Here is a 19,427-nt window from a genome sequence, read left to right as displayed (position 1 = left end):
TCGCGTCCGGCTCGTTGAATAAAACATCTTCGTCCAATACGAGGTGAGTAATCACTGTCTTGATATCCAGAAGCTCTTTTTGGTCATAAGAGACGGTGGCAGAAACATTATGTACAGAATAAATTACAAATAATGCGAAAAAACACACATAATAGTACAATTGGTTAGAGGGCTGTAAAACGGCAGCCATCTTCTCCGGCGCCACTTCTTCTCCTGTTAATGTGTCAGATTTGACCCCACCTCTCTCCCCCATGTCCTGTTACTGTGTCAAGTTTGACCCCACCTCTCTCCCCCATGTCCTGTTACTGTGTCAGGTTTGACTCCACCTCTCTCCCCCCTGTCCTGTTACTGTGTCAGATTTGACTCCACCTCTCTCCCCCTGTCCTGTTACTGTGTCAGGTTTGACTCGACCCAGGCGGAGCTGTCGAAGGCTGCAGCGCAGAACAAGGAGCTACAGAGGGAGATGGAACGGCTGCAGACAGAAACCACACGGCTGAAGACCCAGCAGCTGAAGGCTGTTAAGGACTGTGAGAAGTACAAAGAGGAGAGGGACTCGGTCTTCAACGAGTACAGACTCATCATGAGCGAGAGGGACCAGGTCAGAGAGTGATATTTTTTCTTTGCTTTACTAGGTTTATTGGATAGGGACAATGCATATTTCTATACATTTGCCAGATTTTGCCAGCAGGCTTTTTTCCGTCTATATAAATAATACATAAAGTATAATAGTAATACTGTAATACAACTGTAATAAAGTAAAGTTTACTGTATGTATTTGTGTGGAGCAGGTGATCAAGGAGGTGGACAAGCTCCAGACAGGGCTGGAGGTGGCTGAGGCCAAACTGAAGAACACCTCGTCAGAGAAAAGGATGACCAGCGAAGAGTTGGAGGCACTACGCCAGGTAAGGCAATGCCTCAATCTGTACCTCAATCTATATGTAGCGCTAAGGGTGGTACACGCTCAGAAATAAGGGTACGGTTAGGGTACAGTATTATTCCCTGGGGTACCAAAAGATCAATATCCACATCATGTACCTTCAGAGGTACACATATGATCTCACATGATATTGTTCGGTACCTTTTAGGGTACATGTGCAGATAATCTAGTATAATGGTAGATTTTTGTACCAAATATTTTTTATATAAAGGTACAATCATCACAACATTATATTATTATATTATTATTATTATTATTATTATTATTATTATTATTAGGTATTTTCAACATACGGTGAAGGTACATTTCTGTTTCCCAGGATTCAAACGTATTTTGTGTACCCTCAATTCTTGATGGTACTGATCTGTACCTTTGCTTAGCAAAAAAGCAATGTGTTGAAGAAAGGTACATATTTGTACCCACTATAAGGTACAATGATGGATTTTTGCCACTTAAAAGGAATTAACGGCTTTGTCACTGTGGTGGTACCCTCAAGTTTCCCAGCATGCTCTACTGCAGGTAGATTTTTAAGAATTGTTTTAATATCTGTGTTTTTGCATTTACATTGATTGACTGATTAATCTTATGCTACACAAAGATAAATAACATACATTTTTCTAAACTAATCCAATCATTTAGTTAGATTTATTGCACCCGTTACTGAAATGGTTGTTCCAGTTTAAATGGTTTAGGTAGTCTCCTTTATCAATGCTGTGGGTGAATAAAAAATCCAACTGTTGGCTATCTTAACTCTGGCTTGATTCCAATAGGAATTACACATCACTTTGCAAGCCAGCATAATGTGACTTACAGGCCTGATGTGGCCTGTAAACCAGGAATTTCAGGCCACTGTATTAGGGTAAAACTAGGTTTTAAAATAAGGCCTTATGAGATATGTATGTATCAGTGGAGGCTGGTGGGAGGAGCTATAGGAGGACAGGCTCATTGTAATGGCATGAATGGAACGGTATCAAACATATGGAAACCACATGTTCGACTCCATTCCATTAATTCCATTCCAGCCATTACAATGAGCCCGTCCTCCTATGGCTCCTCCCACCAGCCTCCACTGATATGTATATATTGTCATAAATTATAACATTCGCCTAGAAACTCACTTGGTGAATGCCACAGGATTGAAAATGAGGCCCAGAAGAGGAGAGAATGGAATGGAGGGAATCTGATTTCATTGGTGCTCAACTCGTGGTTCAGACACTTCATTCAGGATAAATGGAGTTAGCCCTGAGTTAGCCTGCCCCGGAGAAGGTTAGTTTTGAAGCATTCGTTGCCATAGAAATGTACCTGGCTAAAAGATGAGCCACTTCCGTGCTACCGGTTATCCCAAGTTGAACTCAGAGTTGACCAAAGTTACCTCACTAACTCCTCAAACCAGGTACGTAGTATACCCCTCTGCTCTCAACCCAATTTAACACTTATATGGGAGATTCTGGAGCGGTGCCTGAGACAGCATTTTCCACCATCATCAACAAAACACCAAATTAAATGATAGAATTTCTCGTGGAAGAATGAAAGAGCCTCCCGTGTAGCTCAGTTGGTAGAGCATGGCGCTTGCAACGCCAGGGTTGTGGGTTCGATTCCCACGGGGGGCCAGTATGAAAAATGTATGCACTCACTAACTAAGTCGCTCTGGATAAGAGCGTCTGCTAAATGATGTAAATGTAAATGTGTCACATCCCTCCAATAGAGTTCCAGACACTTGTAGAATCTATACCTAGGTGCATTGAAGCTGTTCTGGATCATGGTGGCCCAATGTGTCACGCCCTGGCTCTGGGGACTCTTGTATGTTGAGCCAGGGTGTTAGTTTCTTTGTGTAGTGTCTATGTTTCGTTTTCTATGTTCTGTTCTAGGTTGTGTTTCTATGTTGGCCGGGGTGGTTCTCAATCAGAGGCAACGAGAATCAGCTGTTGCTTGTTGTCTCTGATTGGGGACCATACTTAGGCAGCCTTTTGTGCACTTGTTATTCGTGGGATCTTGTTCCGTGTAGGTTTGTGTATGACCGAGGACTTCACGTATCGTTTTGTTGTTTTTGTTGTATTTGAAAAGTACCTATTAAAGATGTACACATATCACGCTGCGCCTTGGTCCAATCATTATGACGATCGTGACAGAAGATCCCACCAAAACAGGACCAAGCAGCGTGTCCAGGAGCCGACAGCCTGGACTTGGGAGGAGATCTTGGACGGGCAGGGGTCCTGGACTTGGGAGGAAATCCAGGCCGGAATGGATCGCCGTCCGTGGGAGGAGACGGTGGAGGCGCGCCATAGAGAGGAGCAGCGGCGCCAACCGGGCCGACGTCAGACACGCAAGAGGCAACCAACCCCAAGAAATGTTTTTGGGGGGGCACACGGCATGGACGACTGGGCTGCTGGAGGCAGCTACTGGGCAAGTTTGTGGATTAGGAGGCCACCGGGTTTGGGGGGCTGGAAGGGAGGTTGGCGGAGCCTAGAGGTAGAGCAGAGCCAACTCCCCATACTCAGGCTAGGCAGCGTGAGACTGGGCAGGTTCCGAGGTATGCGGAGCTGCGTACTGTGCCGCGAGTGGTCCGGCACAGTCCGGTACGTCCTGTGCGAGCACCACGCACGTGTCGTGCTAAGGTGGGCATGCAGCCAGGACGGAGTGTGCCGGCTCAACGCTCGTGGCCTCCAGTACCCCTCCTCGGTCCCGGATATCCTGCGCCAGTGTCACGTGCTGTAGTGCCAGTACGAGTACACAGCCCTGTACGTCCTGTGCTGATGCCTCACACAGAGTGTGTAAAAATAGGCATTCAGCCAGGACGGGTTGTGTCAGCTCTTCGCTCCAGACCTCCAGTCCGTCTCCACAGCCCGGTCCGGCCTGTTCCTGCTCCCCGCACCAAGCCTGTGATGCGCGTCGCCAGCCCGGCCCGGCCTGTTCCTGCCCCTCGCACCAAGCCTGTGGTGCGCGTCGCCAGCCCGGCCCGGCCTGTTCCTGCTCCTCGCACCAAGCCTATGGTGCGCGTCGCCAGCCCTGCCCGGCCTGTTCCTCCCCTCGCACCAAGCCAATGGTGCGCGTCGCCAGCCCGGCCAGGCCCGTTCCTGCTCCCCGCACCAAGCCAATTGTGCGCGTCGCCAGCCCGACCCGTTCCTGCTCCCCGCACCAAGCCAATGGTGCGCTTCGTCAGCCCGGTCCGGCCCGATCCTGCTCCCCGCACCAAGCCAATGGTGCGCGTCGCCAGCCCGGTCCGGCCCGTCCCTGCTCCCCGCACCAAGCCTTTTGGTGCGCGTCGTCAGTCCGGCACAGCCCGTGCCTGTTTCACCGGTGCCTGGTCAGCTGCTCCACACCGGAGCCTAAGCAATCCGCTCCACCGATGTCCAGTCCAGCTCCAGCCAGCGGGACCAGACCAGGGGCGCTAAAGGGGGGTTGTTAGAGGGTGGTGGTCACGCCCAGAGCCGGATCCGCCTCCGAGGTGGAATGCCCACCGGCCCCTCCCCTGTTGGGTTTATGTTGGCGCGGTCGCAGTCCGCGCCTTTGGGGACTCTTGTATGGCTCTGGGGACTCTTGTATGTTGAGCCAGGGTGTTAGTTTCTTTGTGTAGTGTCTATGTTTCGTTTTCTATGTTCTGTTCTAGGTTGTGTTTCTATGTTGGCCGGGGTGGTTCTCAATCAGAGACAACGAGAATCAGCTGTTGCTTGTTGTCTCTGATTGGGAACCATACTTAGGCAGCATTTTGTGCACTTGTTATTTGTGGGATCTTGTTCCGTGTAGGTTTGTGTATGACCGAGGACTTCACGTATCGTTTTGTTTTTGTTGTATTTGAAAAGTACCTATTAAAGATGTACGCATATCACGCTGCGCCTTGGTCCAATCATTATGACGATCGTGACACAATGCCCTATTAAGACACTTTATGTTGGTGTTTCCTTTATTTTGGCATTTACCTGTACCTTACAGGGTACCACTACAGTGACAAGCAATTGTTCCCTTTAAGAACAAATCTAAACTTAATTTTGTTTGTGTAAGGCCAGGTAAGGCCATGGCTCTATATGCACAGTATTCATGGCTGAAATTTCCTCTCAGTTGAACTTATGTGTGCAGATTCAGAGTCATGGTGTTCATTTCTGATTTTAAAAAAATGGAGTAACACATCGATAAGAGAGAATCAATTAGCTGCCATTCAATAGTATGAAACACCTGAATGTATAAGCTAGTTTGCAAGCCTTCCAAGTCTTCTTGCACATCTTCAACCTATTATAAAAGGCCATGGCATGATAGAAACACCACCAACAAGCTGACAAATGACCAGAACACCAAGGAACCTCATGATATGGCTCTTTTTCTTTCTTGTTTTTTCCACTGCAGTTGCCCTTTAAGTTCGTGAACTAATTGCTGTCTTCTTTGTGCTGAAGGAGCTTGGTTCGGCGCTGATCGACCGAGACAGAGCTATCTGTGAGAAGAATGAGCTGTTGGAGAAGTGCTGCCACGAGGTGAAGGACAAGGCTGAGGCCCAGAAGGAGCTGAGCCAGGCCTGTAAAGACATCCAGACGATCCGGGAGGAGAGAGACGTGGCCCGCAAGGAGAGGACAGAGGCTATCATACAGAGAGACCAGCTACTGAGAGAATACTACCAGACTAGACAGGTAACACACACATCTGAGATCAGTACGACACACACACCTTAAACACACCTGTATATACTTACTATGACTGAGAAATGTTGTTGTCTCACCTAGCTACCTTAAGATGGATGCACTAACTGTAAGTCGCCCTGGATAAGAGCATCTGCTAACTGACTAAAATATAAATGTTATGTAAATGTAAATGCAAGACCAGCTGCTGAAATAGGCAGGCCATACAGGCTAGACAGGATTAATTGATTGAATACTTCATTGTCCTGCAACATACAGGCACTCCTGACAAACACGTAATACACCAAATCAAAAACACAAGACATATAACACTTCACTTATGTACAACACATCACAGGACCGTTCAGATAGACATATAGGTGTATACCAGGGTTCCCCAACTGGCAGCCCACGGGTCGAATTTGGCCCTGAGCAACAACAAAAAAAAGATTACATTTTTTGTTGTTGGCCATAAGACTGTAAAAACACCAGGAAATCATCTCCAAGTGATTTTAATTTTGGAAATATGTTCTAAATATTCCCATGCATAATAGAGAGACGTGAATGTATACAAATGTAAGCAAGGTTTGAAATCATTATGCTTTAGTCAAATATTATAACTGTTTGGGCTTCTTACGGTCAACTTGCAGTCTACAAATGATTTGCAATTATGTTCCAGCCGCCCGACCATCCGCTCCAGAAAAAAATCATCCCGCGGCTGAATCTAGTTGATGATCCCTGCTGTATACTGTAGTTGTTGGTTTATAGTTTATAGTCCGTCTGTGTTGAGGTGAAGATAAAGACTAAAGCATTCATCTTATTCTTACCATTATCACAAATCACTTCATCCCATACTGTCCTCTCTGAATCCCCTCTGCAGACACTGCTGAAACTCTTCTCCAAGGCTCTTACAACACATTTGTCCCAGCATCATTTAATTTTGTGTCAAGCTTTCTCTCTCTGATAGTCTTGTAGAATTTACGACAGAGGTAGAAGTCAGAAGATCCCTGCATTAGGAAATTACCAGCAATTGAAGTGGAAAGCATTTATCTGACTTTGACACATAGTGGGTATAAAAGTGCTGCCTGCCGCTATACAAAGCACTTCATTACTGCCCAACAACCACAGTAAACACAGGAAATGGAACGGGATTGATTTACTCTGGACCATAATTCAATGCCCCAATGCTTCACTTCTACTATTGCTCAGCATCACATCCCCAGTATCAGTGTTACGCTTTGAAGCATGCAGAGAGAGGCTTAAACATAGTCTGTGTCCCAAATGGCACCCTATTCCCTATATAGTGCTATATACTACTTTTGACCCGGCACCATAGGGCTGTGGTCAAAAGTAGTTAACTACAGTTGAAGTCGGAAGTTTACATACACTTAGGTTGGAGTCATTAAAACTCGTTTTTCAACCACTCCACAAATTTCTTGTTAACAAACTATAGTTTTGGCAAGTCGGTTAGGACATCTACTTTGTGCATGACACAAGTAATTTTTCCAACAATTGTTTACAGACTGATTATTTCACTTATAATTCACTGTATCACAATTCAAGTGGGTCAGAAGTTTACATACACTAAGTTGACGGTGCCTTTAAACAGCTTGGGAAATTCCAGAAAATGATGTCATGGCGTTAGAATCTTCTGATAGGCTAATTGACATAATTTGAGTCAATTGGAGGTGTACCTGTGGATGTATTTCAAGACCTACCTTCAAACTCAGTGCCTCTTAGCTTGACATCATGGGAAAATCTAAAGAAATCAGCCAAGACCTCAGAAAAGAAATTGTAGACTTCCACAAGTCTAGTTCATCCTTGGGAGCAATTTCCAAACGCCTTAAGGTACCACGTTCATCTGTACAAACAATAGTATGCAAGTATAAACACCATGGGACCACGCAGCCGTCATACCGCTCAGGAAGGAGACACGTTCTGTCTCCTAGAGATGAACGTACTTTGGTGCGAAATATGCAAATCAATCCCAGAACAACAGCAAAGGACCTTGTGAAGATGCTGGAGGAAACAGGTACAAAAGTATCTATATCCACAGTAAAACGAGTCATATATCGACATGACCTGAAAGGCCGCTCAGCAAGGAAGAAGCCACTGCTCCAAAACCGCCATAAAAAAGCCAGACTACGGTTTGCAACTGCACATGGGGACAAAGATCGTACTTTTGGGAGAAATGTCCTCTGGTCTGATGAAACAAAAATAGAACTGTTTGGCCATAATGACCATCGTTATGTTTGGAGGAAAAAGGGGGTTACTTGCAAGCCGAAGAACACCATCCCAACCGTGAAGCACGGGGGTGGCAGCATCATGCTGTGGGGGTGCTTTGCTGCAGGAGGGACTGGTGCACTTCACAAAATAGATGGCATCATGAGGAAGGAAAATGATGTGGATATATTGAAGCAATATCTCAAGACATCAGTCAGGAAGTTCAAGCTTGGTCGCAAATGGGTCTTTCAAATGGACAATGACCCCAAGCATACTTCCAAAGTTGTGGCAAAATGGCTTAAGGGCAACAAAGTCAAGGTATTGGAGTGGCCATCACAAAGCCCTGACCTCAATCCTATAGAACATTTGTGGGCAGAACTGAAAAAGCGTGTGCGAGCAAGGAGGCCTACGAACCTGACTCAGTTACACCAGCTCTGTCAGGAGGAATGGGCCAAAAATTCACCCAACCTATTGTGGGAAGCTTGTGGAAGGCTACCCGAAATGTTTGACCCAAGTTAAACAATTTAAAGGCAATGCTACCAAATACTAATTGAGTGTATGTAACCTTCTGACCAACTGGGAATGTGATGAAATAAATAAAACCTGAAATAAATCATTCTCTCTACTATTATTCTGACATTTCACATTCTTAAAATAAAGTGGTGATCCTAACTGACCTAAAACAGGGAATTGTTACTAGGATTAAATGTCAGGAATTGTGAAAAACTGAGTTTAAATGTATTTGGCTAAGGTATATGTAAACTTCCGACTTCAACTGTATATATACTGCATTCGGAAAGTATTCAGACCCCTTGACTTTTTCCACATATCGTTACGTTACAGCCTTATTCTAAAATTGATTAAATTGTTTTTTTCCCCTCATCAATCTACAAACATAATGACAAAGCATAAACTGGTTTTAGAAATTTTTGCAAATTTATAACAAATAAAAAACTGAAATATAACATTTATATTCAGACAAGTATTCAGACCCTTTACTCAGTACTTTGTTAAAGCACCTTTGGCAGCGATTACAGCCTTGAGTATTCTTGGGTATGACGCTACAAGCTTGGCACACCTGTATTTGGGGAGTTTCTCCCATTCTTCTATGCAGATCCTCTCAAGCTCTGTCAGGTTGGATGGGGAGCGTTGCTGCACAGCTATTTTCAGGTCTCTCCAGAGATGTTAGATCGGGTTCAAGTCCGGGCTCTGGCTGGGCCACTCAAGGACATTCAGAGACTTGTCCCGAAGCCACTCTTGCGTTGTCTTGGCTGTGTGCTTAGGGTCGTTGTCCTGTTGGAAGGTGAACCTTTGCCCCAGTCTGAGGTCCTGAGTGCTCTGGAGCAGGTTTTCATCAAGGATCTCTCTGTACATTGCTCCGTTCATCTTTCCCTCATTCTTGACTAGTCTCCCAGCCCCTGCCGCTGAAAAACATCTCCACAGCATGATCCTGCCACCACCATGCTTCACTGTAGGGAATGGTGCCAGGTTTCCTCCAGACGTGACGCTTGGCATTCAGTCCAAAGAGTTCAATCTTGGTTTCATCAGACCAGAGAATCTTGTTTCTCATAGTCTGAGAGTCCTTTAGGTGCCTTTTGGCAAACTCCAAGCAGGCTGTCATGTGCCTTTTACTGAGGAGTGGCTTCCGTCTGGCCACTCTACCATAAAGACCTGATTGGTGGAGTGCTGCAGAGATGTTTGTCCTTCTGGAAGGTTTTCCCATTCCACAGAGGAGCTCTGGAGCTCTGTCAGAGTGACCATCGGGTTCTTTGTCATCTCCCTGACCAAGTCCCTTCTCCCCCCCATTGCTCAGTTTGGCCGGGCGGCCAGCTCTAGGAAGAGTCTTGATGGTTCCAAACTTCTTCCATTTAAGAATGATGGCGGCCACTGTGTTCACTGTGTTCAGAAATCTTTTGGTACACTTCCCCAGATCTGTGCCTCGACACAATCCTGTCTCGGAGCTCTACAGAGAATTTCTTCGACCTCGTGGCTTGTTTTTTTGCTCTGACATGCACTGTCAACTGTGGGACCTTATATAGACTGTTGTGTGCCTTTCCAAATCATGTCCAATCAATTGAATTTACCACAGGTGGACTCCAATCAAGTTGTGGAAACATCTCAAGGATGATCAATGGAAACAGGATGCACCTGAGCTCAATTTTGAGTCTCATAGTAAAGGGTCTGAATACTTAAGTAAATAAGGTATTTTTAAAATATTTTGCAGAAATGTCTAAAAACCTGTTTTCACTTTGTCATTATGGGGTATTGTGTGTAGGTTGATGAGGATTTTTATTTATTTAATAAATGTTAGAATAAGGCTGTAACGTAACAAAATGTGGGAAAAGTCAAGGGGTCTGAATTATTTCCGAATGCACTGTATATATCACAGGTTGGTGTTACCTTAATTGGGGAGAATGGGCTCGTGGTAGTTGCAGAAGCAGAATGAGTGGAATGGTATCAAATACATCAAACACATGGTTTCAGCCATTACTATGAGCCGTCCTCTCCTCAGCAGCCCCCACTGATTATTTATATGTATGTATGTATGTATGTATGTATGTATGTATGTATGTATGTATGTATGTATGTATGTATGTATGTATGTATGTATGTATGTATGTATGTATGTATGTATGTATGTATACACACACAGGGAATAGGGTGCCATTTGGGACGCAGAAATACTGTGGTAGAATTGGTGGTGTCTTTCTATTTTTAAAATCGTCCCATTCCCTGCTGCCATGGTGGTGGCTGGCTGGATAATCTTTTATGAACCCCCTGCTATGTGGCACCTGCTTGGCAGGGTTATGCTGGGTAAAGGGCACAGCACAGCTGGAATGAAAAAAGTACAACCAGCTGTCACGTCTCTGTCTCCTGTATGTCCCACTTCACAGCCAAATCTGTAATCTAATCCATAGGATGCACTCAAACAAAATGTTACACAACACGTCAGTTGGGGTCAATTCCATTTTCAATTCAATCAAATCAGGAAGTTGGAACTGAAATACTAACTCCCAATAGAAATTTTCTTCATGAGGAAACACATTCATCTAATATTTTCTTCTGAAAGAAGTTGTGCGCTTGAAATATACACTTTGTGGACAGTTTATTAGGTACACCACCCCGTTCATGAAAATTGTTCGCTCCTAAAGTGAGTCATGTGGCCGTGGCTTGCTATATACTGTAAAGCAGGCAGACGGGCATCTAGGCATTCAGTTACTGTTCGATTGAACGTTACAATGGGCAAAAGAGTGACCTAAGTGACTGAGTGCGGCAGTGCCAGGCGAGCCGGTTCCAGTATCTCAGAAACGGCTGGCCTCCTGGGCTTTTCACACACGACAGTGCCTAGGATTTACTGAGAATTGTGCGACAAACAAAAAACATCCAGTCAGCGGCAGTCCTGTGGGCGAAAACAGCTTGTTGATGAGAGAGGTCGAAGGAGAATGACAAGAATCGTGCAAGCTAACAGGCGGGCCAAAAACACACAAATAACGGCGCAGTACAACAGTGGAGTGCAGAACGGCATCTCGGATCACACAACTCGTTGATCCTTGTCACAGATGGGCTATTGCAACAGACGACCACACCGGGTTTCACTCCTATCAGCTAAAAACAAGACAATGGACAATTGAGGAGTGGAAAAACATCGCCTGGTCCGACAAATCCCAGTTCCTATTGCATCATGCTGATGGCAGAGTCAGGATCTGGCGTAAGCAGCATGAGTACATGACGCCATCCTACCTGGTGTCAACGGTACAGGCTGGTGGCGGTGGGTGATGGTGGTGTAATGGTTTGGGGAATGTTATCCTGGCACACGTTAGGTACCTTGATACCAATTGAGCAATGTTTCAAAGCCCCGAAGAATTCAGGCTGTTCTGGAGGCAAAGGGGGGTCCGACCCAGTACTAGATAGGTGTACCTAATAAACTGGCCAATGAGTGTAGTTCATCATAAAAACAATGTGTCATATAGTTGTGTATTTCCTCGCTCCGGGGTAAAGTTTCCCCTAGGTACAGATCTAGGATCAGCTTCCCCTCCCCCAATCTTACCTTAGCTAAACCAAGATCAGCATCTAGGGGCAACTTCAATCTACACCTATTTCCTCCCCATCAGAAACAAGACTCGACCACCCTGGACATGGAGCGGGCCAACAAGGAGATAGAGGTGCTGAGGAAGCAGTATGAAGCCATGTCTCAGGAGCTGAAGGAGGCGACGCAGGAGGCCGAGGTGGCCAAGTGTCGACGCGACTGGGCCTTTCAGGAGAGAGACAAGATAGTGGCAGAGAGAGAGAGCATTCGGTGAGTAGAGAGAGAAACATCCTGCATCCCATAGCACGTGGCCTCTAGAACCTGTCAGGAAGCCAACAGGATGATAGCTAAGAAACTCACAGTATATTAATATTGAAGACTCAAGGATCAGTGGCCAGTGCTGAAAAATTACAAGTGTTGAAAGGCTCTGTCTTAAATTTCCAGAGAAGATTGGGTGATTATTGGATATTTACAGAAAATTGGACAAGCCTGAAAGGTAATGAATGAATAGATTTAGATGACGTCGTGTGTGTGTGTCTGTCAGGACGTTATGTGACAACCTGAGGAGAGAGAGGGACCGAGCGGTGAGCGACCTGGCAGATGCCTTGAGGAACCTGGACGATACCAGGAAACAGAAAAACGACGCATCACGCGAACTCAAGGAGCTCAAGTCAGTTAGTCATCCCTCCACATCATCCATCCATCCCTCCATCTCTCCATTTCGCCATCCATCCATCCCTCCACATCCCTTTATCTTCAGAATATAAACCTCTCAAAACTATTTACAGTACAGAGGAATATAACCCTATTATGTAACTTTGCCAGTTCTGTAACTTGATTTGAAGTACTGTAGGTTTTGGTGCTCTGACAGTGTTCTTTACAACCAGGTTTTTATTGCCACCTAGTGGTTGAAATGTGAATCTAACAACTGGCTGTCTGTACATTTATAAGTTGGTCTTCAAATGGAAAGGTTGTTTTCAAAGTTTCTCTCTCTTTCCACAGAGAAAGGATTGAAGACCAGTTGGAAAAGGAGGCAAGTTTTCGTCAGCTGATGGCTCATAATTCACACGATTCAGCCATCGACACCGACTCTTTGGAGTGGGAGACGGAAGTTGTGGAGTTTGAGAAAAACAGAGTAAGTGTTTAGTGCTCACCAACCTATTTACCTTGGCCAATTCCACATGCATTGCTTTGTGCTATTGCCAAATCGAATTGAACCACAAAGAATGAATACAGTAGTAAAAGTAGTAAAACAGTAGTAATATTCAGAGAAACAAATCATGGACCCATTTTAGATAAGATATGCCTTTTTAATGCTAACATGAGGAAATAATGATGCTTTATTTATGTTGTTATTTCAGGAGGACATGGATATAAAAGCACTTGGTTTTGACGTTGCCGAGGGGATAAATGAGCCATATTTACCAGGAGACTGTGGGATATTTGTGAGTAAGGTGGACAGAGGAGGTATTGCTGAAGGAAGGTTAAGGTAAATCACACTTGATGGCCTTCTTCCTACTTTTGAAAAACATACCGTTATTATTAATCATCCACTGTGTACAGCTCTGCTTGGTTGCGTCTTTTCTCTACAAAGTAAATGATTGGTTGCTCTTCTCTCTACAGAGTGAATGATTGGCTGTTGAAGATAAACAATGTGGACCTGACCAATAAGGACAGGAAGCAGGTTCTGAAGGCAGTGCTGAGTGGAGAGGGAGTGATCAATATGGTGGTCCGCAGGAGGAAATCTCTGGGAGGACGCTTAATCACTCCTATTGAGATCAACCTCACAGGATACAAAGGTATCGGCTAAAACTCACACACTAAAAACAAGTGCCAAATAAGTGTTCTTTGTCTTGTAACCATAGCGTATCCCTTTTTGGTGCTATATAGAACCTTTTTTTAAAGGTTCTATAAAGAACCATGCTCATAAGGTTCTAAATGGAACCTTTATGGTGCTATAAAGAACCAATTCCAAACTATTAAAAAAAAGGGCACCAAAAATGATTCTGCTATCATTACAACCCCTTTTGGTGGGTGCCGCATAGAACCCTTTTTAATGGTTATTTTACAAAACCTTTGTCTCAATCTCAAAGGTTCTACATTGAACCGTTTGAAGAACAATACTGGGTTATTTTTAATAAAATGTGTGTATGCTGAAGACATGACGTTATCCTCCCTGTTTCCTCCAGACAGTGGTATAGGTCTGGAGAGTGGGGTGTTTGTAGCTGGGGTCACTCCGGGCTCTCCAGCAACCAAGGAGGGTTCACTCACAGTCGGAGATAGACTCATCGCTGTACGTATCACATTACACCTGCTTTTATTATGAAAGCTAATATTGTTTTGCTACTATAACTGGGCCTGTGTCCATAAAGCATCTCTGAATAGGAGTGCTTATCTAGGATCAGTTTTGCCTTTTAGATTAAAATTAATGATTAGGGGGGGACCTAATCCTAGATTAGTACTCATACTTTATGAATAAATGGGATTGTGTTTTTTGTATGATTTAGTTTTTTGTTTATCTGTGTTTTCTTTGTATTTACTATTTATATATTTATTGATTGCATTTGATATTTGATGTGTGTATTTCTGTATTCTGCAGGGTTCATTTGTAAGAGACCTGGGTCTCAATATGACTCCCTTTTAAAATAAAGGTTAAATAAATAAAATGTATATGAAGCCTTATATATGACCTAAGTTGAAGGTGACCATTACTGACCTCTATTGTAAATACATGGTCACGTGATAATAATATATTTTTGTGTGCAAATCTCAGCTTGTTGTTTATGACCAACCGGATTCTCCCAATAGTAATTTTGCATCATCATATCTTAATTGCATTTCATAACAAATTCATGGATCCCCAGACAGTTTGCATGCATATTACCTTGGTGACCGTATTCATTTATAAATCATTTGGGCTATGTCTCAAATGGCACCCTATTCCCTATATAGTGCACTACTTTTAACCAGAGCCCTAGTCGTAGTGTACTACATAGGGAATAAGAGGCCATTTGGGACGCACACTTGGGAGTATTTAAGTGAAGACCTGCTTGCTTCCCTGCTATAACATTGTTTTGATACGAAGTGCTGACCTCATTTTCCCCTCCACAGATAAATGGAATTGCACTAGATAACAAGTCACTGTCTGAGTGTGAAGCTTTACTGCGGAGCTGCAGAGATGCTCTCAGCGTCTCTCTCATCAAGGTGAGTTAAGGCTGTGTGGCTCCCAAATGCCACCCTATTCCCTATGTAGTGCACTACTTTTGACCACGGTTTTGGTCAAAAGTAATGCAATATATAGGGAATAGGGTGCCATTAGGGATGTCTTCATCTACTGGCTCAGTTATAAATGCTGTATCCAATAGATAGATGTTAGCATGAGCTGTGGAATGAATATCTTGAACTGATAATGGTGGCTGAGAAAATTAGAAATATATTATTGTATTGGAACTGGTTGGTATGTTTATTTATAAATAAATGTTTATTTAGTCTATTAAGCTGAGGTATTAAGTTATAGTAACCTGTATTGGCATGTACTGTACCTTCCAGTAATGGGCAAGTAATAATCATGTTTCCTCAATTTTTTTTAAACAGTCAGTGCCTTCAGAAAGTATTCATACAATTTCATTTATTCCACAGTTTGTTGCGTTACAGCCTGAATTCAAAATTGATTAAATATATTTTTTTCTCACCAACAATACCCCATAATGACAACGTGATTTACATAAGTATTCACACCCCTTTTGCAATGACACTCCAAATTGAGCTCAGGTGCATCTAATTTCCTTTGATCATCCTTGAGATGTCACTACAACTTGATTGGAGTCCCCTGCGGCCAATTCAATTGTTTGGACATGATTTAGAAAGAAACACACCTGTCTATATAAGGTCCCACAGTTGACAGTTTATGTCAGAGCAGAAACTATACCATGAAGTCCAAGGAACTGTCTGTAGATCTCTGAGATATAATTGTGATGAGGCATATATCTGGGGAATGGTATGAAACAATTGCTAGAGTGTTCAAAGTTTCCAAGAGGACAGTGGTCTCCATCATTGGGAAATTGAAAAAATATGGAACTACCTAGTCTCTGCCTAGAGCTGGCCGTCTGACCAAACTGAGCACCGGGCAAGAAAGACCTTGGTCAGAGAGGTGACCAAGAACCCAGAGTTCCTTGGCTGAGATGGGAGAACCTGCCAGAAGGACAACAGTCTCTACAGCAATTCAACAATCTAGGCTTTATGGGAGAGTGGCCAGACAGAAGCCACTGCTGAGAAAAAGGCAACATGACAGCACGCCTGGAGTTTTCAGAAAGGCACGTGAAAGTCTCTGAGTGCATAAGGCAAAATATTCTGTGGTCTGATGAGACAAAAATTGAACTCTTTGGCCAGTATGAAAATGTATGCACTCACTAACTGTAAGTCGCTCTGGATAAGAGCGTCTGCTAAATGACTAAAATGTAAAAAAATGAACACCATCCTGACGTGAAGCATGGTGGTGGCAGCGTCATGCTATGGGGATGCTTTTCAGCGGCAGGGATTGGGAGACTGGTAAGGATAGAAAGAACAATTGAGCCAAATACAGGAAAATACTTGATGAAACCTGCTTCAGAGTGCAAACGACCTTAGACTGGGATGAAGATTTACGTTCCAACAGGACAATGACCCCAAGCATACAGCCAAAGCAATGCTGAAATGGCTTCAGAACAAGAATGTGAAAGTCCTTGAGTGGCCCAGCCAAAGCCCAGACTTGAATCCCATTGAACATTTGTGGAAAGACTTGAAGATTGCTGTTCACTGCTACTCCCCATCTAGCTTAGAACTTGAGAAAATCTGCAAGGAAGAATGGGAGAAAATCCCCAAATCCAGATGTGCAAAGCTGATGTAGACATACCCAAGACAACTCGGCGCTTCTATAGAGTATTTGCTCAGGGGTGTGAATACTTATGTAAATGAAATATTACTGTATATCATTTTCAATAAATTAGCAAAAATGTATAAAAACATGTTTTCACTTTGTCATAAGATAACTAGGTGGGGCTTACATTTGTCCTATTTCACACATGTACAAGTTTGTATTTTGCAAATCCCACTCCCCCTGAGACACCCTCGGAGAGCCATTATTGACAGCAACCCTGGAGCAATAAGGGTTAAGTGCCTTGCTCAAGGGCACATTGACAGATTTTTTGGTTCAGGGATTTGAACCAGCCACCTTTCAGTTACTGGCCCAACACTCCTAACCACTTGGCTACCTGCCACCAGAGTTCATTATGGGATGTTGTGTGAGAAATCCATTTTGAATTCAGGCTGTAACATAAAATGAAAATGTGGAATAAGTCTTCTTCTTTCTGAAGGCACTGTAAATGTTTCCCGGTCACAAACTTTAGGACTATGAACAACCTGAGTGGAAACGATGCGTTGACTGTAATGACCTCTTGTTTGCCCCTCACGCAGTTCCTCCCACAGAGTTGCTCCGGCCAGAGTATCTTCGAAAACCTGCGAGACGCCTCAGAGAAGACCTCCAACTGCCGCTTGCTCCACTCCTGCCCGGAGGTCCACTCCTGGCACTCCCGGAAATCCAAGCACAACAACAGCTCTACCCAGACGGACATGTTCTGCCCTGAAATTGGCTCCAGTGGTGGAGAGAGACACAACCATCACAACAAAGACAGGAGTCAGAGTGACATTGTAGACAACAACAGTAGAGATGGCTCCCTCTGCCATTACAACAAGCCATTCTCCAGTAGCTCCATGTACTCCCGCTCTCTGTCCCACAGGGGGAGCTGTCTGCAGCACAGCCCAGTTAGTTCAGGGCCCCTGGGGTCCCCAGAGCCCCACCAGGACTACTGCTACAAGAGAGGGGAGTCACACAGCAGACGACCTCTCACTTTCACCCCTGTGGCCTCCGACTGTATTACCCTGCAGGTTTGTCTTGGAAGGATGGAGGGAGGGGGAGGAATGGATGGATGGTTGGAAGGGTGGATTGATGTGGAGGTAAGGGGAAGAATGGATGGAGGGATGGATTGACTTCCATGGCTTACTTTGTAGTTTTTAGCAATCTCTACCTACATTCCCCAGCCCTCTTGGACTGCATGTAAAGTTTAATATTTAATAGCTCCAGAACGTTATTGTTTGTAATGTGTGTTGTAATGTTGTTATGTGTAAGACTAACATTTCCATTTCCACCCCGGGGTTCTATTCTATTCAGAGCACGCTGCTGGACAGAGACAGAGACAGAGGAGGAGGAGAGGAAGGACACACCACTACTCCAGAGAGCGAGAAGCCGAGCGGAGGCACCTGGCCTAAAGTCATGGTGGGTGCGTCCATCCCCGAGTGTGCCCAGCTCTCCATCTATAAGAAGCCCAAGCAGAGGAAGTCCATCTTCGACGCGGAGACCTTCAAACGGCCCGAGGCGCCCTCCAAACTGGACTACCTCTCCCTGTCCCAGCTACCAAAACACTCCCTGCAGGACTCTCAGTCTGAGGTGGGGCCGGGGCCAGGAGTGGGGATAGGGCAGACCCCTCCCACCCTGCCTCAGAGGAGCGATTCGTTCAGGTTCAAACACCGCCATCAGACCAGCTCTGCCTCGGACTCCACCATCACCACAGGGACAGGCACCCCTCCAACCACCCCGGGCCAGGCACAAGGTGGCCTACCCCTGGTGGGCAAACAACAGGAGGGGGGGGGGCTGGAGGGTCGAGACAGAGCGAAAGACAGAGATTGGGACAGAGATGGGGAAAGAGACAGAGAGAGGGACCGAGACAGAGAAAGTCGAGATCGAGACAGAGACAGGGACAGTGAGAAGCAACATTACTACATAGACCCTCCTGGAGAGGGGAAGCAGCCAATTATCAGCTCCAGGAAGTCATGTGATGAGGATGTAGGCAGGCAGAGGGGGGAGGAGCTGGACAGGGACAGGAGAAGGTACCGGCCCAAATCAGCCCCTGCGTTACGCCGGAACATGACCCCTCTACACATCCACATCCCTATCCAGGTAATGAACATCCCTGAATGATTGATTGGTTGATTTATTGATTGGTTGTTTGGTTGATTAAGTAATTGAGCCCTGTGGCTGTGCTTTGCCAAACTTTCCAAGTTTCCTTTTGATACGATGTTGATATTCTTATTGATTCGCTATTACACTCAACAAATATTCACTATACAATAAACTCCTTTGTTTTCCACACACTGCATTTAGTGTCAGTGTGTGTTACTAGAGCTGATAGTTCCTATCTGTCTTTACTGTAGGTCCAGAATGTCTCTAAGGACGAGGCGTCTCCAGAGCCGGTGGACTTGGTGCGTTTCTGTCCCACGCGTTCCCATCGTTACAGCATGCCTTTGGTACCACCAGGATACAGCAGCACAATGGCTGCACGTAAGTCTCCTGTTACAACTATCTGAACAAGTAATTGTATATTAGATTATCTCTGTACGGCCATTAAAGATGTTTTTTCTAATATTATTTTGTCCACTCACTGAACTGTGTTTCAGTACAGGTGTGATATTGCACCTGATCGCTTTCATTTCCTGTTTTCTTAACTCTTACTTGCCCTGATTTCACAGATAGCGGCTATTTTGAATTGTGAATATTGTGATCATGTGTCTTTTTTACCTTATTGCATGGTAAAACGTAGAAGAG

At 44.7% G+C, this 19,427-nt stretch overlaps 1 protein-coding gene across 2 annotated transcripts in view; it reads left to right on the top strand.

The window, feature by feature from the left end:
* LOC121576289 (disks large homolog 5-like) overlaps positions 1 to 19,427 on the top strand; it is a 104,901-nt gene that overhangs the window by 60,071 nt on the left and 25,403 nt on the right. For both annotated transcript variants that reach the window (XM_041889385.2, XM_045222541.1), the window contains exons 9-21: positions 400 to 598; positions 789 to 902; positions 5,323 to 5,553; positions 11,877 to 12,061; positions 12,336 to 12,461; positions 12,794 to 12,926; positions 13,153 to 13,280; positions 13,415 to 13,590; positions 13,981 to 14,084; positions 14,903 to 14,995; positions 17,243 to 17,713; positions 17,997 to 18,782; positions 19,037 to 19,163. In XM_041889385.2, the coding sequence (XP_041745319.2) occupies positions 400 to 598; positions 789 to 902; positions 5,323 to 5,553; positions 11,877 to 12,061; positions 12,336 to 12,461; positions 12,794 to 12,926; positions 13,153 to 13,280; positions 13,415 to 13,590; positions 13,981 to 14,084; positions 14,903 to 14,995; positions 17,243 to 17,713; positions 17,997 to 18,782; positions 19,037 to 19,163 (2,873 nt within the window). The remainder of the gene's footprint in view (positions 1 to 399; positions 599 to 788; positions 903 to 5,322; positions 5,554 to 11,876; positions 12,062 to 12,335; positions 12,462 to 12,793; positions 12,927 to 13,152; positions 13,281 to 13,414; positions 13,591 to 13,980; positions 14,085 to 14,902; positions 14,996 to 17,242; positions 17,714 to 17,996; positions 18,783 to 19,036; positions 19,164 to 19,427) is intronic.

Source organism: Coregonus clupeaformis, chromosome 1, assembly GCF_020615455.1.
Source record: "Coregonus clupeaformis isolate EN_2021a chromosome 1, ASM2061545v1, whole genome shotgun sequence".
NCBI lineage: Eukaryota > Metazoa > Chordata > Actinopteri > Salmoniformes > Salmonidae > Coregonus > Coregonus clupeaformis.
This window is presented reverse-complemented; position numbering and strand designations above follow the sequence as displayed.